This window comes from Carassius carassius, chromosome 48 (genome assembly GCF_963082965.1).
Source record: "Carassius carassius chromosome 48, fCarCar2.1, whole genome shotgun sequence".
NCBI lineage: Eukaryota > Metazoa > Chordata > Actinopteri > Cypriniformes > Cyprinidae > Carassius > Carassius carassius.
In genome coordinates this window covers 16,022,909-16,042,826 of record NC_081802.1, presented here as the reverse complement: position 1 = coordinate 16,042,826, position 19,918 = coordinate 16,022,909, and the positions used below count along the sequence as shown (strand labels likewise).

Below are 19,918 nucleotides of genomic sequence, written 5' to 3'. Positions count from 1 at the left end.
AAGGCACATTATGTAATACTTCTGATGCTTGCTTTAGCAAAACACTACTAATCGACATTGCTCATACTCGCGGTGAGGGATTTGAACACTTCTTAAGGTGTTGCCACATTAGCCGTTTTTCGGCAAGTTTATTTAGCAAAACCCTTTCAATAGGAATCCATGGGATTGGGAACTCGCCCATGCATATTTCGCAACAGGTTCAGGTTGGATTTACCATGTTGACCAACAGAAAGCTGCTTGGTTTGTCTTTGTAAGGATAGGTCTGTGTAAGATGTGTTTCACACATTGAAACATTACTGACATTATATAACGGATATTTTTAGCCTGCAAAACTTTGCTAACGTGACTATAGTTTTTAAGGCACAATATGTAAGATTTTCATAATAAAATATCCAAAAACCACTTGCACAGTGCTATATATTTCATGCAGTTGTGTATTACATTTTCCCAAAAGTTCCCAAGGATTTATAAATCCAGAGAAATTCCAATCTGAAATAAATGCTCGTCCCGGTTCATTGTCGCCTATTGGTGACGAAATATACACACTATTGGAAACTATGGCAATGTGGACAAAAAGGCTGCTGTACAGTTAAACTAATTCTATTACGGCTGAAATGTGTTGACTGCAGTTAAAAACTTACTATAATGTGCCTTAAGGCCAATTTATACTTCTGCGTCGAGGGTACGCCGTAGGCTACGCACGTAGGTGACGCCGTCGTGAGCATTTATACTTCTGCGTTATGTCTGCGTTGCTCTGCAGTTGCACCGCCGAAACGCTAGTTGGCGGGGGCGGGTTTTAATGTTCCACTGTGTTTAGATTCCGACGTTGGAGGAAATCTCTCTCCACGAATTCGCTGCCATCTGGCAGTCTTTGTATTCTGCAGAAGACGAGTCATACAGATGGCTGTATTTCCGCACTTCTTCAACTAATCGCTCGGTCACTTGGTCCATTTCCATTTTCTTCACTGAACTTCTGAATTTAAAAATGGCGGGCGGTAGAGAAGAACACGCCGGAAATGCGTAGCCGGAAATGCGATGCTACCAAGCCGACCAATCACAGATCTTGCGGTCCACGTCGCCGCGACGCGTAGTTACATTTTTGAGAAGGTGCGCGTCAGGGTACGGCGAAGGGTACGACGTATGGTACACGTCAATGCGTATGCTACGCCGTACCTTCTACGCGCACCCGACGCAGAAGTATAAATTGGCCTTTAAGTAGTATTAAACTTTGGCGCATAACCCATCCCGCACAGACCCCAAAACCTGGTATTTGTTGATCGTACATTGAAGGAAAGACCCAAGTGAATTCTAGAGGCCAGAGGTTGTGTCCCAAATGAAATACTATACAATTATACCATAGGTGCATCCCAGTTTGCATACTTGTGTAGTATTCTATGCAGTTTTGTAGTATAAATAGTGCAAGTATTAATATTAATATACACTGTAAATTCCAAAAAGGGACTTATTCGAATACCTGGACAATGCACTTAACTGAAAAAATGAAGTGTGGAATGTTGGACACTTTATAAACTCAACTGTCGCAGGTTTAGTTACATCGTGAAGGGGGTGGGGCTTTCAGACTCCAATTATAAATGACAAAATAACCGTATAAAATTCATACAGTACAAAGTTGAGTGCATAAATACATTGAGTATAAGTGCATCTTATAGTATGCAGCTTATGCACTATATACTCAACTGCCTATTGTATGAATTATGTAAAGTTTGCCAACCAACACCATTCTAATAATGTAATCAAAGCTGTGTGCATTAAGTGTACAACATTCCACACTTTGTTTGTTCAGTTAATTAAGTGCATCATCCGGCATTTAAAGTGCCATTTTTGCAATTATTACTAATAATAATCACACTCATTATTCCACAAAACGGCTGAAAGAGTGCGTTAAGTTCCCAAATTGGGTTGCACCTATAGAAACTTGAGTCTTTTGAATACCCACAATACCCGTTCATCAACAGTGAGTTTTGTACAGATATTTCCTTGAAGTGTTACAATCTAGTGTCAACATCATGTTGTTCTTTTGTTAAGAAGGTTTAGTGAATTAATGACTGTAGAAGAGAGAGTGTGAAAGTGACTTGTGTAGAGGGTTAATAAAACTCTGACCCAGATTGCTGGCCTTGTTCCAGCGGGCACCATGCCCGCAGCCACGCCCACAGAAGAGGAGAACAGGAGCTCTGAATGACTGCGTCAGCAACACAGATCTCTCTCTCGCTCAATACACACAGACAAAAAAAATCCTGTATGTTTTGCCTATGCAAACGAGATGGGTCTTTATCTGAGTATTGCTGTCTAAAACACACTGTCCATGTAAATGAAAAGAAACTGGACAAACCTGTACTGGCTGTGATCCATGCATAAAAGGTCAATATTTTTAGTATTATTAATACTACTATAAATTACCCAAAAAATCTGGTTTGCCATAATCCTGACATGGCACAATGATGAGTGTATTTTTCATGACTGTGAAAAAACTCAAGCCCAAACACAATCCAGCATAGCGCGGCGTTAAAAACAGCATTAGCCAGCACAGGAGTGCAAGTCAAACGCGGATACTGCCACTGTTGGCCTCAGGTGCTTTCAATTCTGTTTACAGAGTCATAAACACTGCAGGCAGGAAGACAAATGTGCTTCACAAATTCGTGCTAAATCACCTGACTGGCAGGAATTTGTCAAAACAGCATCCAACACTAGCAGTGTGTCAAAACTCATTAATACGCCAACTGGACAGAAAAATGCTAAAAAAGTGAAGACTTGTCAAGTGAAGTGAAGAAAAGTCAAGAACTGTTTAAATTCTTTTCATCACCAGCTAACTCGTGGTTTGCAGATCCGAGCCAGAAATGAACTCCTAGCAGGGGCGTAAATGCAGTCGCAAATGCTTGTATACTTGATATGTGAACTTTTGCTCTATGGTGATAAGATATAAAAAAAATAATAAAAAAGGGAATTATATTGTTAAAACCTCATTAAACCAAATGTGTTATTAAGGTGGATAGCTTTTCACACATATTAAAACTTTTGACTTTAACAGAATCTGATTTGACTCCAGAATAAGATCCAGTCTGAACAAGTATAGACAAATCATTTGGCCATCATTCCAGATCATTCACTACTCCAGTGTTTCTCAATCATGGTTCTGGATTATATCAGCATTTTATTAGCAGATAAATGCCAAAATATACTTAACACTTTTAAAAAAAATAGTGTTGTCAAAAGACCCGGTACTTCGGTACCAAGTCGGTACTAAAAAAATGAAAATGTGACGGTACCAGGTTTCTTTAAGTACCGGTAGTACCGAGGACCCGGTCAACCTGGTGCTTGACACTTACAGCGCTATGATTTTCGCGAAGCAGACAACGCGGATGGAATCTCTAAATCCAGTCATGAAAATGAAACTTACATTTTAATATGGACAGTCAAGGAATTTGTCAAAGTCAGCATAAATTAATCAAATCAAATCTCCATATGCACCAGTATCTGTAAATGTTGGTTGAAATATGAATCCTGCATGTTCAGCGCGTCTCTGTGTGAATGAATGAATGGCAGAGACGTGCAGGTTTGTTTACTGCACAGACTGAAGAGCGTGACGCTTGCAGTAATTTCAGCATCTGCCGTCTCAGTGAGGACATAAATACATAAACATCATCACCAGAACTGTTCTGAGTCACTTCACACACTTTTACAGTATCATTTGAGTAAAACCAGTGTCTATTCAAAGGTATTCACGGTAACCCGTCAAAATAAAAGTTCATTTTTACATAAAGGCATTGTGGCTAGAAATATTACTATTATTTAGTAAAATGTATGTGATACTGCTACTACTGTTGAAAAAATGTATAAAACTTTATTTTTTAAAGAAATAAATCACACAATATTTCTTCCATGTTTTAATTTTAATAACAAATCCCCTTTATTTACCAAAAAATAAAAACGTTTAAATTTCATTAATTAAAAGACAAGTTAAATTTGGGTGAAACTTGTTTATTGTTTTTCATAATTATATTACTTGTAGAAAAACTTTAAACACAATTGTAAATAAGTATAAAGAATGGCATTGGTTTTATTTTTAGTGATAAAAAGTTTTTTTTTTTTAATTAGCACATTTTTGTGTTTTGCTTTAGTACCGAAATTGGTACCGAGAACTGTGGATTTTCACTGGTATCTGTACCGAATACTGAAATTTGGGTACCGTGACAACAGTAGTACACTAGTACAGTGTGCTTGATGTAAATATTGTCATTAGGATAGTGGTGCTCAATTATAGGTGTGCCTTGATTGTTTTTGCACAAATTACTTGGTCCACAAGGTGGCGACAATATCGAGGGCTTTTTTTTTACGGTTTAAAAAAACAGAAGAGACTAAACGATAAACTACTGGAGACACTAGAAGAATAAACATTCGCATTTATGAGCACTTGTGTGGGCTAAGAGATACAAGCAATTCTAGTTTAAATGAGTACAAAGACATTTTTTTTCTAATAACTTTAAAAGAGAAATAGGAGATACTGGACAAAAATTAGATTTTCTAGTGCACTCTAGTGTGCTGAACACCTGTGTTTGCACATGCTCAAATCAAATGAAGTACGCTTAAAAAGGCTACGTGTTCGGCTAAGCTTTCATGTCAAAACTGAAGTATACTTTGGCTTTTTGCTGGGGTTTTCCAGGACCAGGATTAAGATCCACCGCAATATGATTAGAAAATAATAACCATGAACAACTACAGGCACTGAAAGCCTCCGACTCACATGAACACACAGGCTAGTACAAATCCAGAACCCACTCTGAGATTTCAAAAAAAATAACTGGCTGATTAAGCTCACGTCAAACATTGGCAACGAGAACTGAGCTCAGTCAAGGTCTGCCAATGCATTCCCGACTCATATCAGACTTAAAAATCCCAAACACACAAAGGAAAACACATATTATTATGCTCTGGGAAATTTTATTGTCTCATTAATAATTTAAACAGGCTGCTAGACCACAAAAAAAAAAAAAAAAATGCAAAAACAGCACAAAATATAACCTGAAGCGATCAAAACGGAAGCATTAAGTAAATATTTATAATTTAATCAACATAATATGTAACTGATTAATGAATTCCGATGGTAAGAACCGCACAAGACTGAATCTAATCTATTTCAAGTCTTACTGGAATGTGAGTTCAACTAAAGCCACTGCTCAAAGTGACCCTAGCAGCCCTGTGGCATGATGAACCGCTATCAACTCTGCTGTGATGATGCAAGACAGACAGTTTGTTTACCAGATTGGAAGCAGAGGCCTCAGCGAAGGACAGTCCTCTGGGGATGATGAGGATATGATCCTGCTCCTTACTGACACGAACCTACAAGTTTTAAAACACACAAATAAGCAGCTGTTTTTCCTCTCTTGATCAATTAAGCTCAGGGTTTCTAAATCCATTCTAACAGACATCCAGATATTCAAAATTTGATATTTTCTTATTAAGCACATCTGGTTAAGCTCATAAGCATGAGTGCAGATGTAGTAACTACACCATTATGAAGTCAAAAAGCATCTTTCTCTATTAACAGCCATTCAAAAATAGTGTATAATTTAACAATAATTTAATTTAATTTGACGATGAATAGAAAAGCAGATATCTTTCTCCATGTTTTAAACTGGGAGTGTCTGATGAGTGGAACTGTAATGTTTATCGCCTACAGGAATGGATTGCGAAACCCTGGATTACACAATGTACATCGCTCACTTTCATTTCCTTGATCTAAAAAAACAAAAAAACAAGTACAATATATAAGCTGTGCCTTACTGTAATGTAACAGTTTGTGAAGTGTGCCCAACTGAATAGGTCCACTAGTCTGTAGAGGCTGGCCAGTTTGGAGCGGATCTGTTTCTCTCCCTTCACCACAGTACTGGACTCCATGCTGAACATGTCATTAATTGGGGTCACCATGGCCAAACCTGAGAAAACAGAACAAGGAACAATTCAAGAACAGGTCTGAACCATTTAATGAGAAGGAGTTCAAATAAAGATGTATTAAAAAATAAATAAATGTTTATAAATAAATAAATGGGCATCAATGAGTGAGCCCACCTGAGAGCACAATTTTTGACATTTCAATACTGCTCTCATGGAAAAATGTAGAACAAATGAGTGTAAATCGATACCTTGATACCAATCAAACTAAATAAAGCAAGTGCTGTGACCCGATTAACTTAAGAGAGTCCATGAAACACTGATATGCCTGAATCTAATACAGGTGTTTTAGTTAGACTGACTTACTTTCCATTCCAGAACTCGTTTTTGAGTTTCAGTTGGCTAAACATTCCAGAACTAATCTCAGACAAGCAGTTAATACAAGTTTCATGAATTCATCCTTGAACTCTAACTCTTTCTAGCACTCCACTGACTAAACATTGAGGAAACTTTCATCCTCGGATCTTCAGATGGCTAAACATTCCCAAAGTGTTTCCAGAACTCCACTTTACTAAACATTCCAGAACTCATTCTAGAGCTTCAGTTGACTTAAACATTTCAGAACCCATCTTTGATTTCCAGTTAACTAAACGTTCCAGAATTCATCCTTGAACTCTAGACAGCTAAATCTTCTAAAGCTCTTTCCAGAACTGCACTTGACTAAATGCTACGGAACTCATGTCAGAACTCCAGCTGGATAAACCTAGAGAATTCTCCACTGAACATACCTCATAAATATGTACAAATATGGGTAGCAATTATTCAACAACCATGACATTTTAAATGGCCCGATTTTAAACTCAGTTTACATAAACGGTATGGAAAAAAACTGGGGAGGGTATTGTCATTTTGAATGCTTGTCTACATAATATACCATAGTCTTGCCTTTTCCGTTATATGTCCTAGATAATGCTCTAGACCTGTTAGTCTACAGACACCTATAAGATTTAGGCGATGACTCTGAATGTACAGTAAGTACTGAAAGGGGTTCACTGAAGTTCTACTGATTAGTTTAGCATAGCAGAGCGCAGAGAGAAAACAGACACATGTGCAGAGGGGCTGGATGGGGTGATAAGGGAGGAAGTAGTAAGATGAAAGAATGCAAAGGCTTTCCTGAGTCGGCTGGTCATATTTCCTCCCTCAATGTCTGTTTAAAGGAATATCTATTATTTAGAGACCTTTATAACTCTGAACAGGTGGAGGAGTGGGGCAGTCTGGGACACTGAAGGACTGGAGGAATGTTGCAATCTGTTGCAGTGAAGATGAGCCGCACACTCTCAATGGTGACACTCACTTAAGGGGGAGGTGGAGAAGCCGGCTACGGAGCTGGCCATAAAGAAGTCTGCGATCTGTCGCAGAGCGAGCAGCTCTGTGGGGTTTTTCCCCTTGTTCATCTGTTCCTGGATCAGTCCCTCTAGCTCATCCCTAAATGCCTGAAAGAGAAAGAAAACCTGAGATTAGAGATGACTCATACACAGTAATGAGAGATGGACACAGAGCTGTAATCCTCTCACGCTCCTGCATGTTTAAACCTTTTTTCCACTTGTATCTTGACAACTAGTTAAGTCTATTAACCCATAGGCCTACTCCACTTATTCTGAAGAGCTGGAGTAGACTCTCTACGGACAAAAGTAAGGCAGTGAAGGATGAAAGCACCATCTCAAATTCTTTGGGTACGTCCAAAATCCATTTTAACCTATGGAATTTAGCACAAATGTTTTTTTTTTGCTTTTCTTAATGTTTAGGGAAGGAAATCACCCATAAGGGGTTTTATAAGCATTACGAAGCTCTTCTGTATGATGCATTGTCATTCTGCACACCTGTTTGGAGTTTCGGGCACAGGGTGATCAAAGAGCTCAGATGACAGAATGAATCACAGGATAAACAGACTCTGACGCTCTTGTGCTGTGGGTAATGACAGAGGAGAGTCAAAATGACACAATACCTCAGTTATGATGACTGTTCGCTCTTACTGTACAGTTGCATACAGACAGGTGTGAGTAAGTGTCTGGATGTGAACTGGGGCATGTACAACTTCACTCGGTACTGATGATACAAACATGCAAACAGTATGCAAACATATCTGCACATATCAGAATAAGGAAGGTAAGATAGTCTCAGCAGGCACACTCTATTCACTGATATCCTGATGTATTCTGCACAAAATGTCAGGCAATAGTTAAAATCTGCAGATATTGGACTGACTGGCTTTATGCAAACCGCAGGTAATGGGATAAATAGTTGTTTATAGATTGTAATAAGCATCAGTGAATCATTAGGTTTGCCAAAGTTTGGCAGGTTCTTGACATCTAATCTCTGAGAGATACTTTGAGGCACTTACAAATAGAAAGTTTCTGCTTTGACTGTAAAATAAATAAATAAATGAACAGTAAGACTTCTGCCAATTTCTTCTGTTTACCATAGAGAGTTTTCTCCCCATGCTGGCCTATTATTTCAGCAAACAAATATTGTAGATAATTCTTCCTATAAACAGCAACACACACACACACACACACACACAAAAACCTAATAGTTTCACAAGTCTAATTGGGTCATTCTTGGACAGAATTTCAAGCAAGTTGACCAAGTCTGACTATGCAAGACTACAGGAAAACAGCAATCCGAATTGTAGATTACTCCTCAAATCTATAGATTCTTCTTCCATTCTGGGATGTGTTTTTGACTGATCTGTGTGTCCCATAAAGCAGTTTAACTTCCCATTGCAGTGGCATCCTGGTACGCACCTCAGGTCGGGAGAGATTGAGCTAAAGAAAGTCTGATTTCCACAGCGAGAATCACCAGGCAGCCACAGGGAAGTGGGCATGGCGTTTGTGTATCCATGTGCGGGCCGTCTCTGCCAAACTCTCAACTCTTAAGTTTGTGTGTGTCAGTGAAGTTTGCTGGGGCTTGATTACCTAATCTAGGGAGAAACTTCACAGGAAGCAAATCAAATTGGCTTTTAAGTTGGTTTGTTTTTGATTGAGAGCTTCGTTCATTAAACCTACAGTGAAAAAACAAAGGGAAAGAAAGAAGCCATAAATTCATGACATTAATGCACATGTAATAGCCCAGAAAGTTACATTCAGGGGTTGTGAATCTTAAATGTAAAAGTGCAGCATCTTTTCGGTTGTTCAGTAACCTTTTTGCCCAAATTTCACTCCTTAAGTATGGGGAATAGTAAAACTGATGTTTGTCTTGAACTAAATGAACTAAAATTATTGAACTAAATATTTAAATGACTGACTGAGGCATGATGAAAGATTAACCATGTGAATCATCAAACATGCCTCCAGAACAAACCTGCAGCATTCATGCTCGCAAAGGGATACGCCATCACAAAAACATGGACTAACATCCCCACACTTGTCACTAGATCAAAGCGGTGACAATATAACCTCAACACAAAATATAATCACTACATTAATATAAAACCATAAAACGATGTCCGTCAAGGGGGAATATGGCTCTTATCTGAGCTTTGTGATATTGTATGTGGGCCAGAGTCTGTATTGATCTGCTGTCCATTCACCTCACATGGGCCACACTTCAAATGAAGCAGTCCAAGCCAAAACGGTCTAGACAAAGTACAAAGGTGAGATTGAGATATCCTGGGCCTAATTCCCTTTGTGAGTATTAAATAGTGTTTGGATGAGAACTGGACGCCCGGGACGGGGTATGAACCACACAAATTCCTCTCAGAAGTAAGTGTCCCGACCAACCCAAACCACAGTGCTTCAGAAAAAAAATTCCCAGCTACGACTCTGGGAATGGCATGCTTTAATGCTGAAGAGGGAAACAGAGGGGAGTGGGGGAACTAAAAATAACCCAAGGGAGGAAATTTAAAACAAATTCAATTGTGCCATTACAGTTTAACATCATTAACATGTTGTTTAAGTAAATATCAGCGGTCTCTCAGAGCAAACCATTATTTTTCCACAGGATCCTGAGCGGGTTAAGTTGACTGAGGTGTCTTCATTTGTTTTGGTTGTGACAGCACAGATGAGGTCTAAACATAGCAAACTCTGTCCTGCCTATAATAGTCTGACCTTAAAGACAGTCCAAAGACAGACGTGTAATTTAAGCAGCGCTCTTCCACATGCATGCACACATGCAGAAAGCCTACGGAGAAAGAGAGAGAGATGAAAGAGAGGCTTGTTGAATCAGCTCTGACACACAGGCCTGTGTGCTAATACACCTGCTGCTTACCCTGCCTGGCTCCTCTCCATACAGAGTGAAGGATGAGTGAAAGAAGTACATAGTGTCTCAGAAACACGTGCTCGGACAGCTGCTGCTAATAAAGCCCAGCAGCTCTGCCGTAATTAACCTCAACTGTCGCTCCGCCTCTGCTTTTATCACAATCACAGAGATTGCAGTGACAGAATCTATTTCACTTTCACATACTGAAAGTACAGTGTTCTAACCCTACAGAGCTTTTCTAAGTGTTTTTTTTTTTTTTTACAGTTTTTGTAAATAGTCTCCTAGTAATCTTTAAGATATTACAAATACCTTTGTAACTTCTAACCAGTTGAATGCATTCTTGCTGAATAAAAGTAGTTGTTTTCACAAAGTGAGGGATGAGATGGATTTATTTGCTGTGGTAATCGACAACATGTGACAGATGCCATCCATACAGCTGAACTTGTATTGAACTGAACGTTCCTTTAAACACAGTATGTTTTTGCTCATATGTCAACGGGAGTGTAATCTGTGCAGTATGTTCACTGTAATCTCTCCAGTGTGTGTTAACTGTAATCTTGTGTATGTGTGGTAGCTATAATCTCTCTCTACTGTAGGTCAGCTGGCTGGCTTGTGTTTATATACAAAATGTGGAAGTCGGTGTTGTGCGTGTAATAGGGTGTGGTCTTCCAGATGGCTTTTATGGTGCAGCTGTGGCTTTGTGCATACGATTGAGCTGTAACTCAAAACATCACACCAAACAGACAATTAACTGACTGACAAACCTACTCATCTGACAAGAATAAACAATAAATCTTTCATTGTGAACAGAGAGGAAGTGTAAGGTGCAACCAGCTGGGTTCAAAACCAACTTTAGATGTTCCTGCCAAGCTTTGAATGTAAACTTCATGGCAATGTGGCGTTTACTCAAAACCACATGGCTCGAGACAACCTATAAAATCTATAAGTAAACACTTTTACGTTGAAAGCACATTCTTTCTGAATAAATCAGTGAAAAAGTGGAAAAACATCCCTGTACAGTACAATAACTTTACAAAATCGTTTAAAAACACGCTCAGAAATAAAGGTTCCAAAAGGCATTTTTTGCAGTGATGCCATAGAAGAACCATTTTTGGTTCCCTAAAGAATCTTTCAGTAATCATTTCTTAAAATAACCATTTTTCAAAATATTTCTTAGTGTGAAGAATATTTAATAAACTAAAGAACCTTTTTACACTATAAATAACTTTCTGTGCATTGAAAAGGTTCCATGTATGTTTAAGGTTCTTCATGGAACCATAGATTTCAATAAAGAACCTTTATGTGAATAAAGTCTCTTTTACTGGCACTGATGGTTCTATATGAAGGAACTTTAACTTCCATGGAACCTTTTCAATGCACAAAAGGTTCTTTATAGTGGAAGGTTTTTTTGTTGTTGTTTGTTTGTTTTCATTTTTAAATATACTTGTAAAAATGTTTTCACACTAAGAAAAACGGTTCTAAGAACTATTTACTGAAGGTTCTTTGGGGAATCAAAAAACGTTATTTAATGGGATCACAGTTAAAGCCCCTTTTGGAAAATATTTTCCCACACATTTTTACATGTGTTGTTATCCAGGAAAAAAATGGCCCGGCCTGCAAAAAATTGCTTATTAAATTTCTCATTATTCCATATTATTTCCAAATATTGTATTCAGCCTTTTCATCAACTTGTTTCTTTCAAAACATTTTATATTTCTTTTTGAACTGATCATAGGCCTAATTTTTGAGTGAATATTTCCAAATTTATCCACAATTACTGCTTTTTACTCAAAAACTGAGATGCATAATCTCAAATCAATATGATAAAAATGAGTTGATAAAAAGACTCAATCCAAGATTTGGTGAGAAAAAGCATAATAAGAGATTTACAAGCAATTTTAAAAGCTCAGTGATTTCAGTGTGTGTGTGTGTGTGTGTTTGTGTTTTCTTACTGGACTCTGTAGTATCTGTGTGACCCTTTTCTTCTGCTCCATCATGTTGAAGTCTTGCCGCAGGTCAGGTGACATGTTGCGTGCACGCAGGTATTCAGGGTCGTTTTCGTTGATGCGGTCGAAGTAGCCCTCCTTTTTCCCCACGCTTGGGGGCGGAGGGGTCGTCACCACCCCCTGTCTCAACTCACCACTCATCTCTACTGTTTTTTCCTGCTGTCTTCACCTGGGGAGAAAGAGAGAGATTTTGCTAAAGCATGTGCATATTCTGTGTGGAAATATCATGATCCATGAAAAATCTTTAAATACTTATTTTTGCACATCCCTAGTAAATACCAAACAATACCTACTGCACTTACTGAATAATAAACCTGAGAGAGGAAGTCTGTGCACTTCATTTGACAGGCAAAACAGTCTCGATCAGTAATGCCCCAAGGACAAACCCATCATCCCACAAACACACACCTAAGTCCACCGATCAATACAATAAAAAATCCGGCAACTGCACATTAGCTGAACTCGCTTGCTCAGAGTATCGCTATTCACAATTGACTTCGTTCTTTGTTCACCTTCAAAAAAAAGAAAAGAGTGGCTGTCCTGCCAACAGTGAAGGGTGGTGTCAGGTCAACCAACAGAAGGGCAGGACTATCCTATAACACTATCAGGTTTAGTTAGTATCAGCCTGCTTTTTGTTCTTTCTCTCTCTCTGTGGATTTCTCTCTCTCGTGGGAGTGAAGCTGTAAAGCATACATTTCTTTAAGAAATGAAGACTCTTATCCATCAAGGATGCATTAAATTGTTAAAAAGTGATATTAGAAGGCATTTTTAATGTTACAAATTACTTATATTTCAAATTAATGTTGTTCTTTTAAACTTTCTATTCATCAAAAAATCCTGAAAAGATTCCAGCAAAAAAAATATGAAGCAGCACGACTGTTTTCAACATTTATAATAATAATAAATATTTCTTAAGAAGCAATTCAGCATATTAGGAAGATTTCTGAAGGATCACGTTACATTGAAAAATAGAGCAATTATTCTGAAAATTCAGCTTTGCATCACAGGAATAAAATACAACGGAAAAGTTATTTTAAATTGCAATAATAATTTTTACAATATGAGACTTCAATATGAGAAACATTTGTAAAAAGATCATACAGATTAGGGCTGGGCGATAGGTAAAAAATATTTTATTGAAAATCGCTTTTACAAATATTGCGATATCCAATAATATTGTCTACCTAAGCCCCACCTCCACCACACCCCGCCCCACAGAGACAACATTGCTGACATGCACAATAAACACACACCATGTTCAGTTTGGTCTTGATTGCTGCCACAAAGTTTGGTTTTACTTTTCTTAGTTTGTGCTTTAACAGAAAACTATAGCTTTGCTGTTATTTTGTTGTTGCTAATTATTTCCACTCTGTTCTCATCAAATTTGTGTTTGAAATGAATTTTGTTTTGTGAGGAAGACTGTTGAGGAAAGATAATTGAAACCCATTTTTAGTTCTGACATTCTGGCAGTGATTGTAAGAATGATAAATGCATGTTGATGTCATATACACGTTTCACCTGTTACTGTTCTTAATTAAAGTAAATTTTCTTATTTTCTTATTCTAAATTATCTTAACTCAAGCTTAGTGCTTTACTGTCAAATCTGTATAAACAATAAACAAAAGAAAAATAAAGAAGAAATGATCATGAAATAGTATTAGTAACTGTACTTATTAATGCAAATCAATAGTTATTTTATGATTAAATGATCTTTATTTTGAATACCCCCACACAAGACCCCCAGCACTACCAAATCTGCTCCTGGTACCACCATCTTAGAAATGAATGGCACTGGTGCCACTGCTCTTAAATGTTAGTCTGGAGCCCTGTGCAAGCTAACCGATGTTTTCAGAAAGCACGCACGTTTATCCACTGTGGAGAGATAAAGCGCACTCACATAGTTGCCAGGTTGACAAAGATAAGTAGCACATTAGCAGATATTTCCGTATTGAACAAGAGGGAAGCTCTGTTTCAGGGATTACATCTCTTTTTATCAGGCAACCCAGTTGTGTTCCTCTGCTGCCTTGCACTTTCCTACTCAATTTTAAACATTGTTCTTGTATTCAAATTAAGCGTGGTCCACTGCTGCACACGTGCCACATTATCAATACAGGGCCAGCTATAGCAACAGTATTTGTATTAAAACTATATTCACTGAATGTAATTAAAAGAAAATCGAGAATCGAACCAAGAATCGAATCGAGAGCTAGTGAATCAAAATAAGAACGAATCGGGTGAATCTGAATGGATACCCAGCCCTACATGGTTTGTACTTCAGTACTGCAGAAGCGCTTCACTACGGTGATTATCTCTTCAACACAAACAACAATGCAGAATATTAATAATGATGACTGGGACTGTCATATACATAACTTTGTAATGAAAACACTATAATAAAACGCTGTGAACTTTTAGAGTTTAGTTGCCATGTTTCGCTACGGATTGCAGGTGTGCTTAATTCTACACAGGTTTCTCAATTATAAAGTGAGAAATTCCCGCAGACATTTTTGCACTATAGCATGTAGGTTGAGTCCAAACATATTATCAGATCACATACCATATTTTCCGGACTATAAGTCTGGAAGTCTGTAGTCTACACTGAAAACATAGAGCGCCCTCTCGTGGCTAGAGACGGTAATGTTTTCTCTTGGTTCTTGGGACTAAATAAATGCGACTTATAGTCCAGTGGGACTTATAGTCCGAAAAATAACGTAGGTCATTTTATAAGTTTCTGTGAGACTGAACTTCACAAACAGTCAGTGATTGGGATTAAATATCCCTGTGTCTTCTCCCACTCTCTTAAATTGCACAAATAGCTGCACACAAGACTAGCAAGTGTTTCGGTAAGTTCATGGAACTGTCACTTGTACGTCTTTTTAAGTCACGCCAATTTAAACATTAAAGTTATTTTAACCTATTTTCAGTACTCACACTCCTTTAAGAGACCGTCTTCAATGTGCTCTCTGCCAAAGTCAGCACAGCCGCCTCTCAAACAGCTCTCAACTCTTGAGTGTCTGATTGAGTTAGTGTATATTTGATTAAAATAATTGCCTTATTGTCCAGCTATTCCAGTTTTTTATCCATGGCACATGCATTTTATATGTAGCCTAAGTAATGTTATCCAATGACTTGTTTGCATAATCCAGGCATTGTTATTATTATTATTTTTTTTTAAAGCAATAGATTTTTTGGCAACACTTTACAAAGCAACAATTTTTAAAGTCTCATTTGTTAAGTAATTAATTAACATGAACTAACAGAGAGCAATTATTGTTACGATTATTATTAAGTTAAAAGTGAATCTATTGTTCTTTAGCATTGTTGGTGCTATGCCACGAACCCTACCCACACAGCAAACAGAACCGAACCAAACTGAACCGAGTTTCCAAAACCGCGATATGAACTGAACCATGGCATTAGTATATCGTTACACCCCTATTATTCAACAGGTTTTGAGTAATAGCGCACATCTCCTGAACAGACAGCATGATTTAAAGAACCATTCATTCATGGGGTGAAGTTGCCATTAGGGGTTTCTTCAAATCCCTCATGCTATATGAGTAATCTTAACAGTGATGCTTAGCAACTCCAGATATTCAGCTGGGACGGTTTTCAAATCACTTCTGCTGTTGTGCCAGACAGTGTCAGGCATCACCCAGGCCTCAGTAAAAGCTTTCACCTGTACCTCTCTAGGCTTTAACACTCGCTCTCTTCTGCGCTTCACTTTGGAGGGGTGGAGGGATTCTTTTCTCTGCTGTTCGTCGCTAAGCTGCTCTTTCAGGTCAAATGGCACTTGGAAAGATGGTTCAGATTAGAGACACACAACTCTGCCAGAAAACACGCACACACACATATACTGATGGTGGGCTCAATAAAAGAGCTCAAGCCAACAAGAGGCAATACTAAGCCACACATAAGCCACACATTTTTAGGCGTGTGAACATGAGTGCAAGAATTAAAACATCTTTCTTGGTGAAAACGCAAAATAAGCACAAACATAAACACAAATGCTAAAACGGATCAAATAAATTTAAAAGGGGGAAGCTTAAGGGGATCAAGTTAATGTTTATTTAAGTCAAGACAACAAACTGCATGCGTACACACAAAGCTCACGTTCAACTTATGATGCAATATTCAACCTAACGAACACATCTAGTGAAAACTCTCACGTGCTGATGGATGACGACAACTCTGACACACCCAGCCAGAAACAGAAACACAACACACAGGCCGCCAAGCCTGAAGGACTCTAACAACGACAACAACAGGTGGGTAGACATAACCACCGCTTAGTATTGGTCCCTTTAAGATCCAAAAAATGCAGTTTAATCAGCCTCATTTGGTTTCATAGCTGTTATGACCACCTTTCTTCTACAAAACGTAAAATTAAATGTTTATGATGATATTCACAATGAAATGAAAGTGAAAGAGGAAAAACACCTTTAAAGCAATCCATATAGTGTGTGTAGTTGTGTAGTTGTCTATATAACTCCTAAATATACACTACTATTCAAATGTTTGGGGTAAGGAAACTAAAAACTAAAAAATAAATAAATACCTTTATTCAGCAAGGACGCATTTAGTTGTTTAAAAGTGATGGTAAAAACTTTATTATAATTTATTTCAATTTCAATTAAACGCTGTAAATACAAGAATACTGAAAGAAAAGTATGGTTTCTATAAAACTATGAAGCAGCACACCTGTTTTTAAACATTGATAATAATCAGAAATGTTTCTTGAGCAGCAAATCGGCACATTAGAATGATTTCTGGAGGATCATGTGACACTTAAGACTAGGCCTATAAAATAATTGCAATAAGCGATATAATTTTTGTTTTAAAGACCATTTTATGCCACTGAATCATAATGTAAAACAGCATAATAATGCAAGAAGGCCTACACATTTCCAAATGACAAGAAACTTTACATTTTTAAGAATATTTAGATCATGGAAATTAAGTATCAAAATATTTAGATACCTTAAACTTGAATAAATAGTAAATAAACATGCAAAAAACATGTATGGAGACTGTTCCATCTACAGATTTTCCCCTGACTTTATTTTCTCTGTAAGTTAAGGGTACACACTATTGCTGAAAAACTTTTTTTGTAGAACCATTTTTTTTTTAATTGAACTAGCACCTCATGACTACACCATGTTCTGCAAAAGACACAGACGCAAGTGGAATGTAAAAAAACATGGTGACATTCATTTTTAAGTAAATATAATGGGCGATATACTGCGTCACCAAAAATGATTGAAGTCATGTACATATACTGCATGATAAGTCGATATATTGATTATTGCGACAGGCCTACTAAAGACTGGAAGAATGATGCTGAAAATTCAGCTTTATATCACAGGAATAAATCGTATTTTAAAGTTCTGTCAAACGATTAATCACGATTAATTGCATCCAAAATAAAAGTTTTTGTTTACATTATATACGTGTGTGTACTATGTATATTATGTATATATAAATACACACACAAAAAGTATATATTTTGAAAATATTTACAAGTATTCGCATTTATATATTTATATTCATATAATTGACATTATATGTAAATATATTTAAAATATAAACATGACATTTTCTAAAATATATACAGTACACAAACGTATATTATTCAATCAAAAACTTATTTTGGATGTGACTAATCACGATTAATCATGCAATTATTCGTTCAACAGCACTAATTTTAAAATATATTCAAATAGAAAACTGTTTTCTGAATTTGCTATAATACTACATTTTTAATGCATTTTTTTTTTATCAAATAAAACTTTTCAAAAACATTTTTAAAAAAACTTTCCGACCAAACTTTTGAGCAGTAAGGCAGTTGCATGAACCACTTTTATGCTACTTCTGACTGCATATTTTTTGCATCAGCTAACAATTTAAAACATGCCACCATCTGCTGAAAATAACCTGCACAATGGAATTATAATCTGCCGAATATGAATCTGAATATGACTCTCCTGGGACAGGCGGCAGATGTCCCATACATGAAGTTATATAAAACTGTCAATCTCAGCTAACTGACTGCATTATGTAAAGCAGTGTGTTGATCTGGTACATGTTGTTGATTGTTTCAAACTGTCAGGGTGGGTGTATGAGGGGGAAAAGTGTGGGAAATGTGAGGAAAGAAATGGGGAGGATCCTCAATCCTCACTACAACAGCTGTTCAGTCTCTGAATACAGCCAATAATGAACTGCTGTGCAGGATAACGTTAGACAGGGAGGGAAAGCAGTGCTGCAGTAACAGAAGAGACCAGTAATACAATAGCCACACCAGACAATAAAATACACTACAGGGACACCAGCAATACGAGTCACAAGATTCACAGCGTGTCCTACAGTCAATGGCTCATTGTGTAGCTGCTTTCTCTCACACACTTTAGATGCAATGTAACAGGATTCCCACAGAACAAATCCCCTTCAAATGACCGATTACAATCACTACTCACCAATCACAGCGTCTCGACTGACCGATGCGCTTTTAACACACTGACTGACGGATTAAATAAACAAACAAACAAACATGTTTAACGGCAGTTATTCGTAAGCGAGTCCTTAAGTCCCTTTGAGTGCACTGTAACGTTACAGTGCGCCCCTCATCTATAGTAACGTTACTCTTTCTCCTCTTTATCTTTAGCAGCTTTATAAATAGTGAGCGAGAGGTTTTCGGACTCAGATTTCAGCTGCGGCGCTCAGAATAGCTGACTATCAGCAGGAAATAACTAACGTTAGAAGGTAAGCGAAAAAACAACAACAGTAACGTTACGTTATAAACCGACATGCGTTTAAGATTTAAAAAAAGTGACGGTTGAGGAATAACTTAACTCCCTCTTTTGGAGCTTTTAGCGCTGTTGTGATTGCACGCAACGATGTCTGTGGTCCACTTAACCATTAAAGTTACATTTAAACGACACTTCGTCACTAAAATATAACTTAAAAAGTTTTAATACGCTGGTAAACTCACCTGTTTGCTCCTCACAGAGTGAAAGTCCAGTGAGCGCTCGTGCGCATCTCTCTCATTCCCGCCTCAAGAGTCCCAGATTACCTCAAAGGATTAAAGGCGACAAAAACAGCCCCCAAACTCCAAAAACAGTCCGCGGTTCCACTCTGTGAAGCGAAAAAAGCGAATCTCACCCAGCGACACTCCTCTTTCCTCGTATGAGGGGGATTTTCGGGTGTGCGGTGTGTGTGTTTGGACGTGGGAGTGTGTTTGCGAGGATCTGCTTCAGCAGTGAGAGAAACTGAAGCGGTCACGTGACCGACTAATCCGCCTCTTCTCCCCCGTTTAGCGCACGAATCCGATCGACCAATCAGAACGCAGGATACCCACTACGCCCCGCCCACTCGTCTCCCAGCTAGAAGAATTAAAGGTCAGTGTTTACGATACTCCTTTCGTTGTGTGAGAGAGACTGTATGACAAATCCACACTGTAACTGAATTACACGAGCGGGCAGCACATAGATTAGAAGAGCACAAAAATTCTGCCAGATATACTGTCAACACAAAATGAGCATTGAACTGCAAAAATGTTCCAATGCTTTGGGTTCATTCAGTTCTATCGACAGCATCTGTGGCATCCTGTGGATTACCAGACATCAATTATTGTAAGAGCAAGCAAAATATGCATTTACTGGAATACACATATAATGGAGGTCTATGGGCAAGACATTCTGAATTAGTTACAAGCAGAAACATGCAGATGATATTTTTTGTGAATTCATTCT

The 19,918-nt window shown here is 37.8% G+C and overlaps 1 protein-coding gene across 5 annotated transcripts in view; it reads right to left on the bottom strand.

Annotated features, from left to right (window-relative positions):
- Positions 1-19,437, bottom strand: part of LOC132131125 (gamma-adducin-like) — a 31,323-nt gene extending 11,886 nt beyond the window's left edge. For 4 of the 5 annotated variants that reach the window (XR_009428849.1, XR_009428850.1, XM_059543079.1 and 1 more), the window contains exons 1-5: positions 19,159-19,437; positions 12,117-12,339; positions 7,262-7,400; positions 5,800-5,951; positions 5,275-5,355 (exon numbers count right to left, since the gene is read on the bottom strand). Coding sequence is in view for 3 of the 5 variants with exons in the window: in XM_059543079.1 (XP_059399062.1) it covers positions 5,275-5,355; positions 5,800-5,951; positions 7,262-7,400; positions 12,117-12,311 (567 nt within the window). In the remaining 2 variants the exon portion in view is untranslated. Of the gene's footprint in view, positions 1-5,274; positions 5,356-5,799; positions 5,952-7,261; positions 7,401-12,116; positions 12,340-18,643; positions 18,666-19,158 lie in introns of those variants that run through there. The other variant, XM_059543080.1, reaches the window with a different exon arrangement.
- Positions 19,438-19,918: the final 481 nt, after the last annotated feature.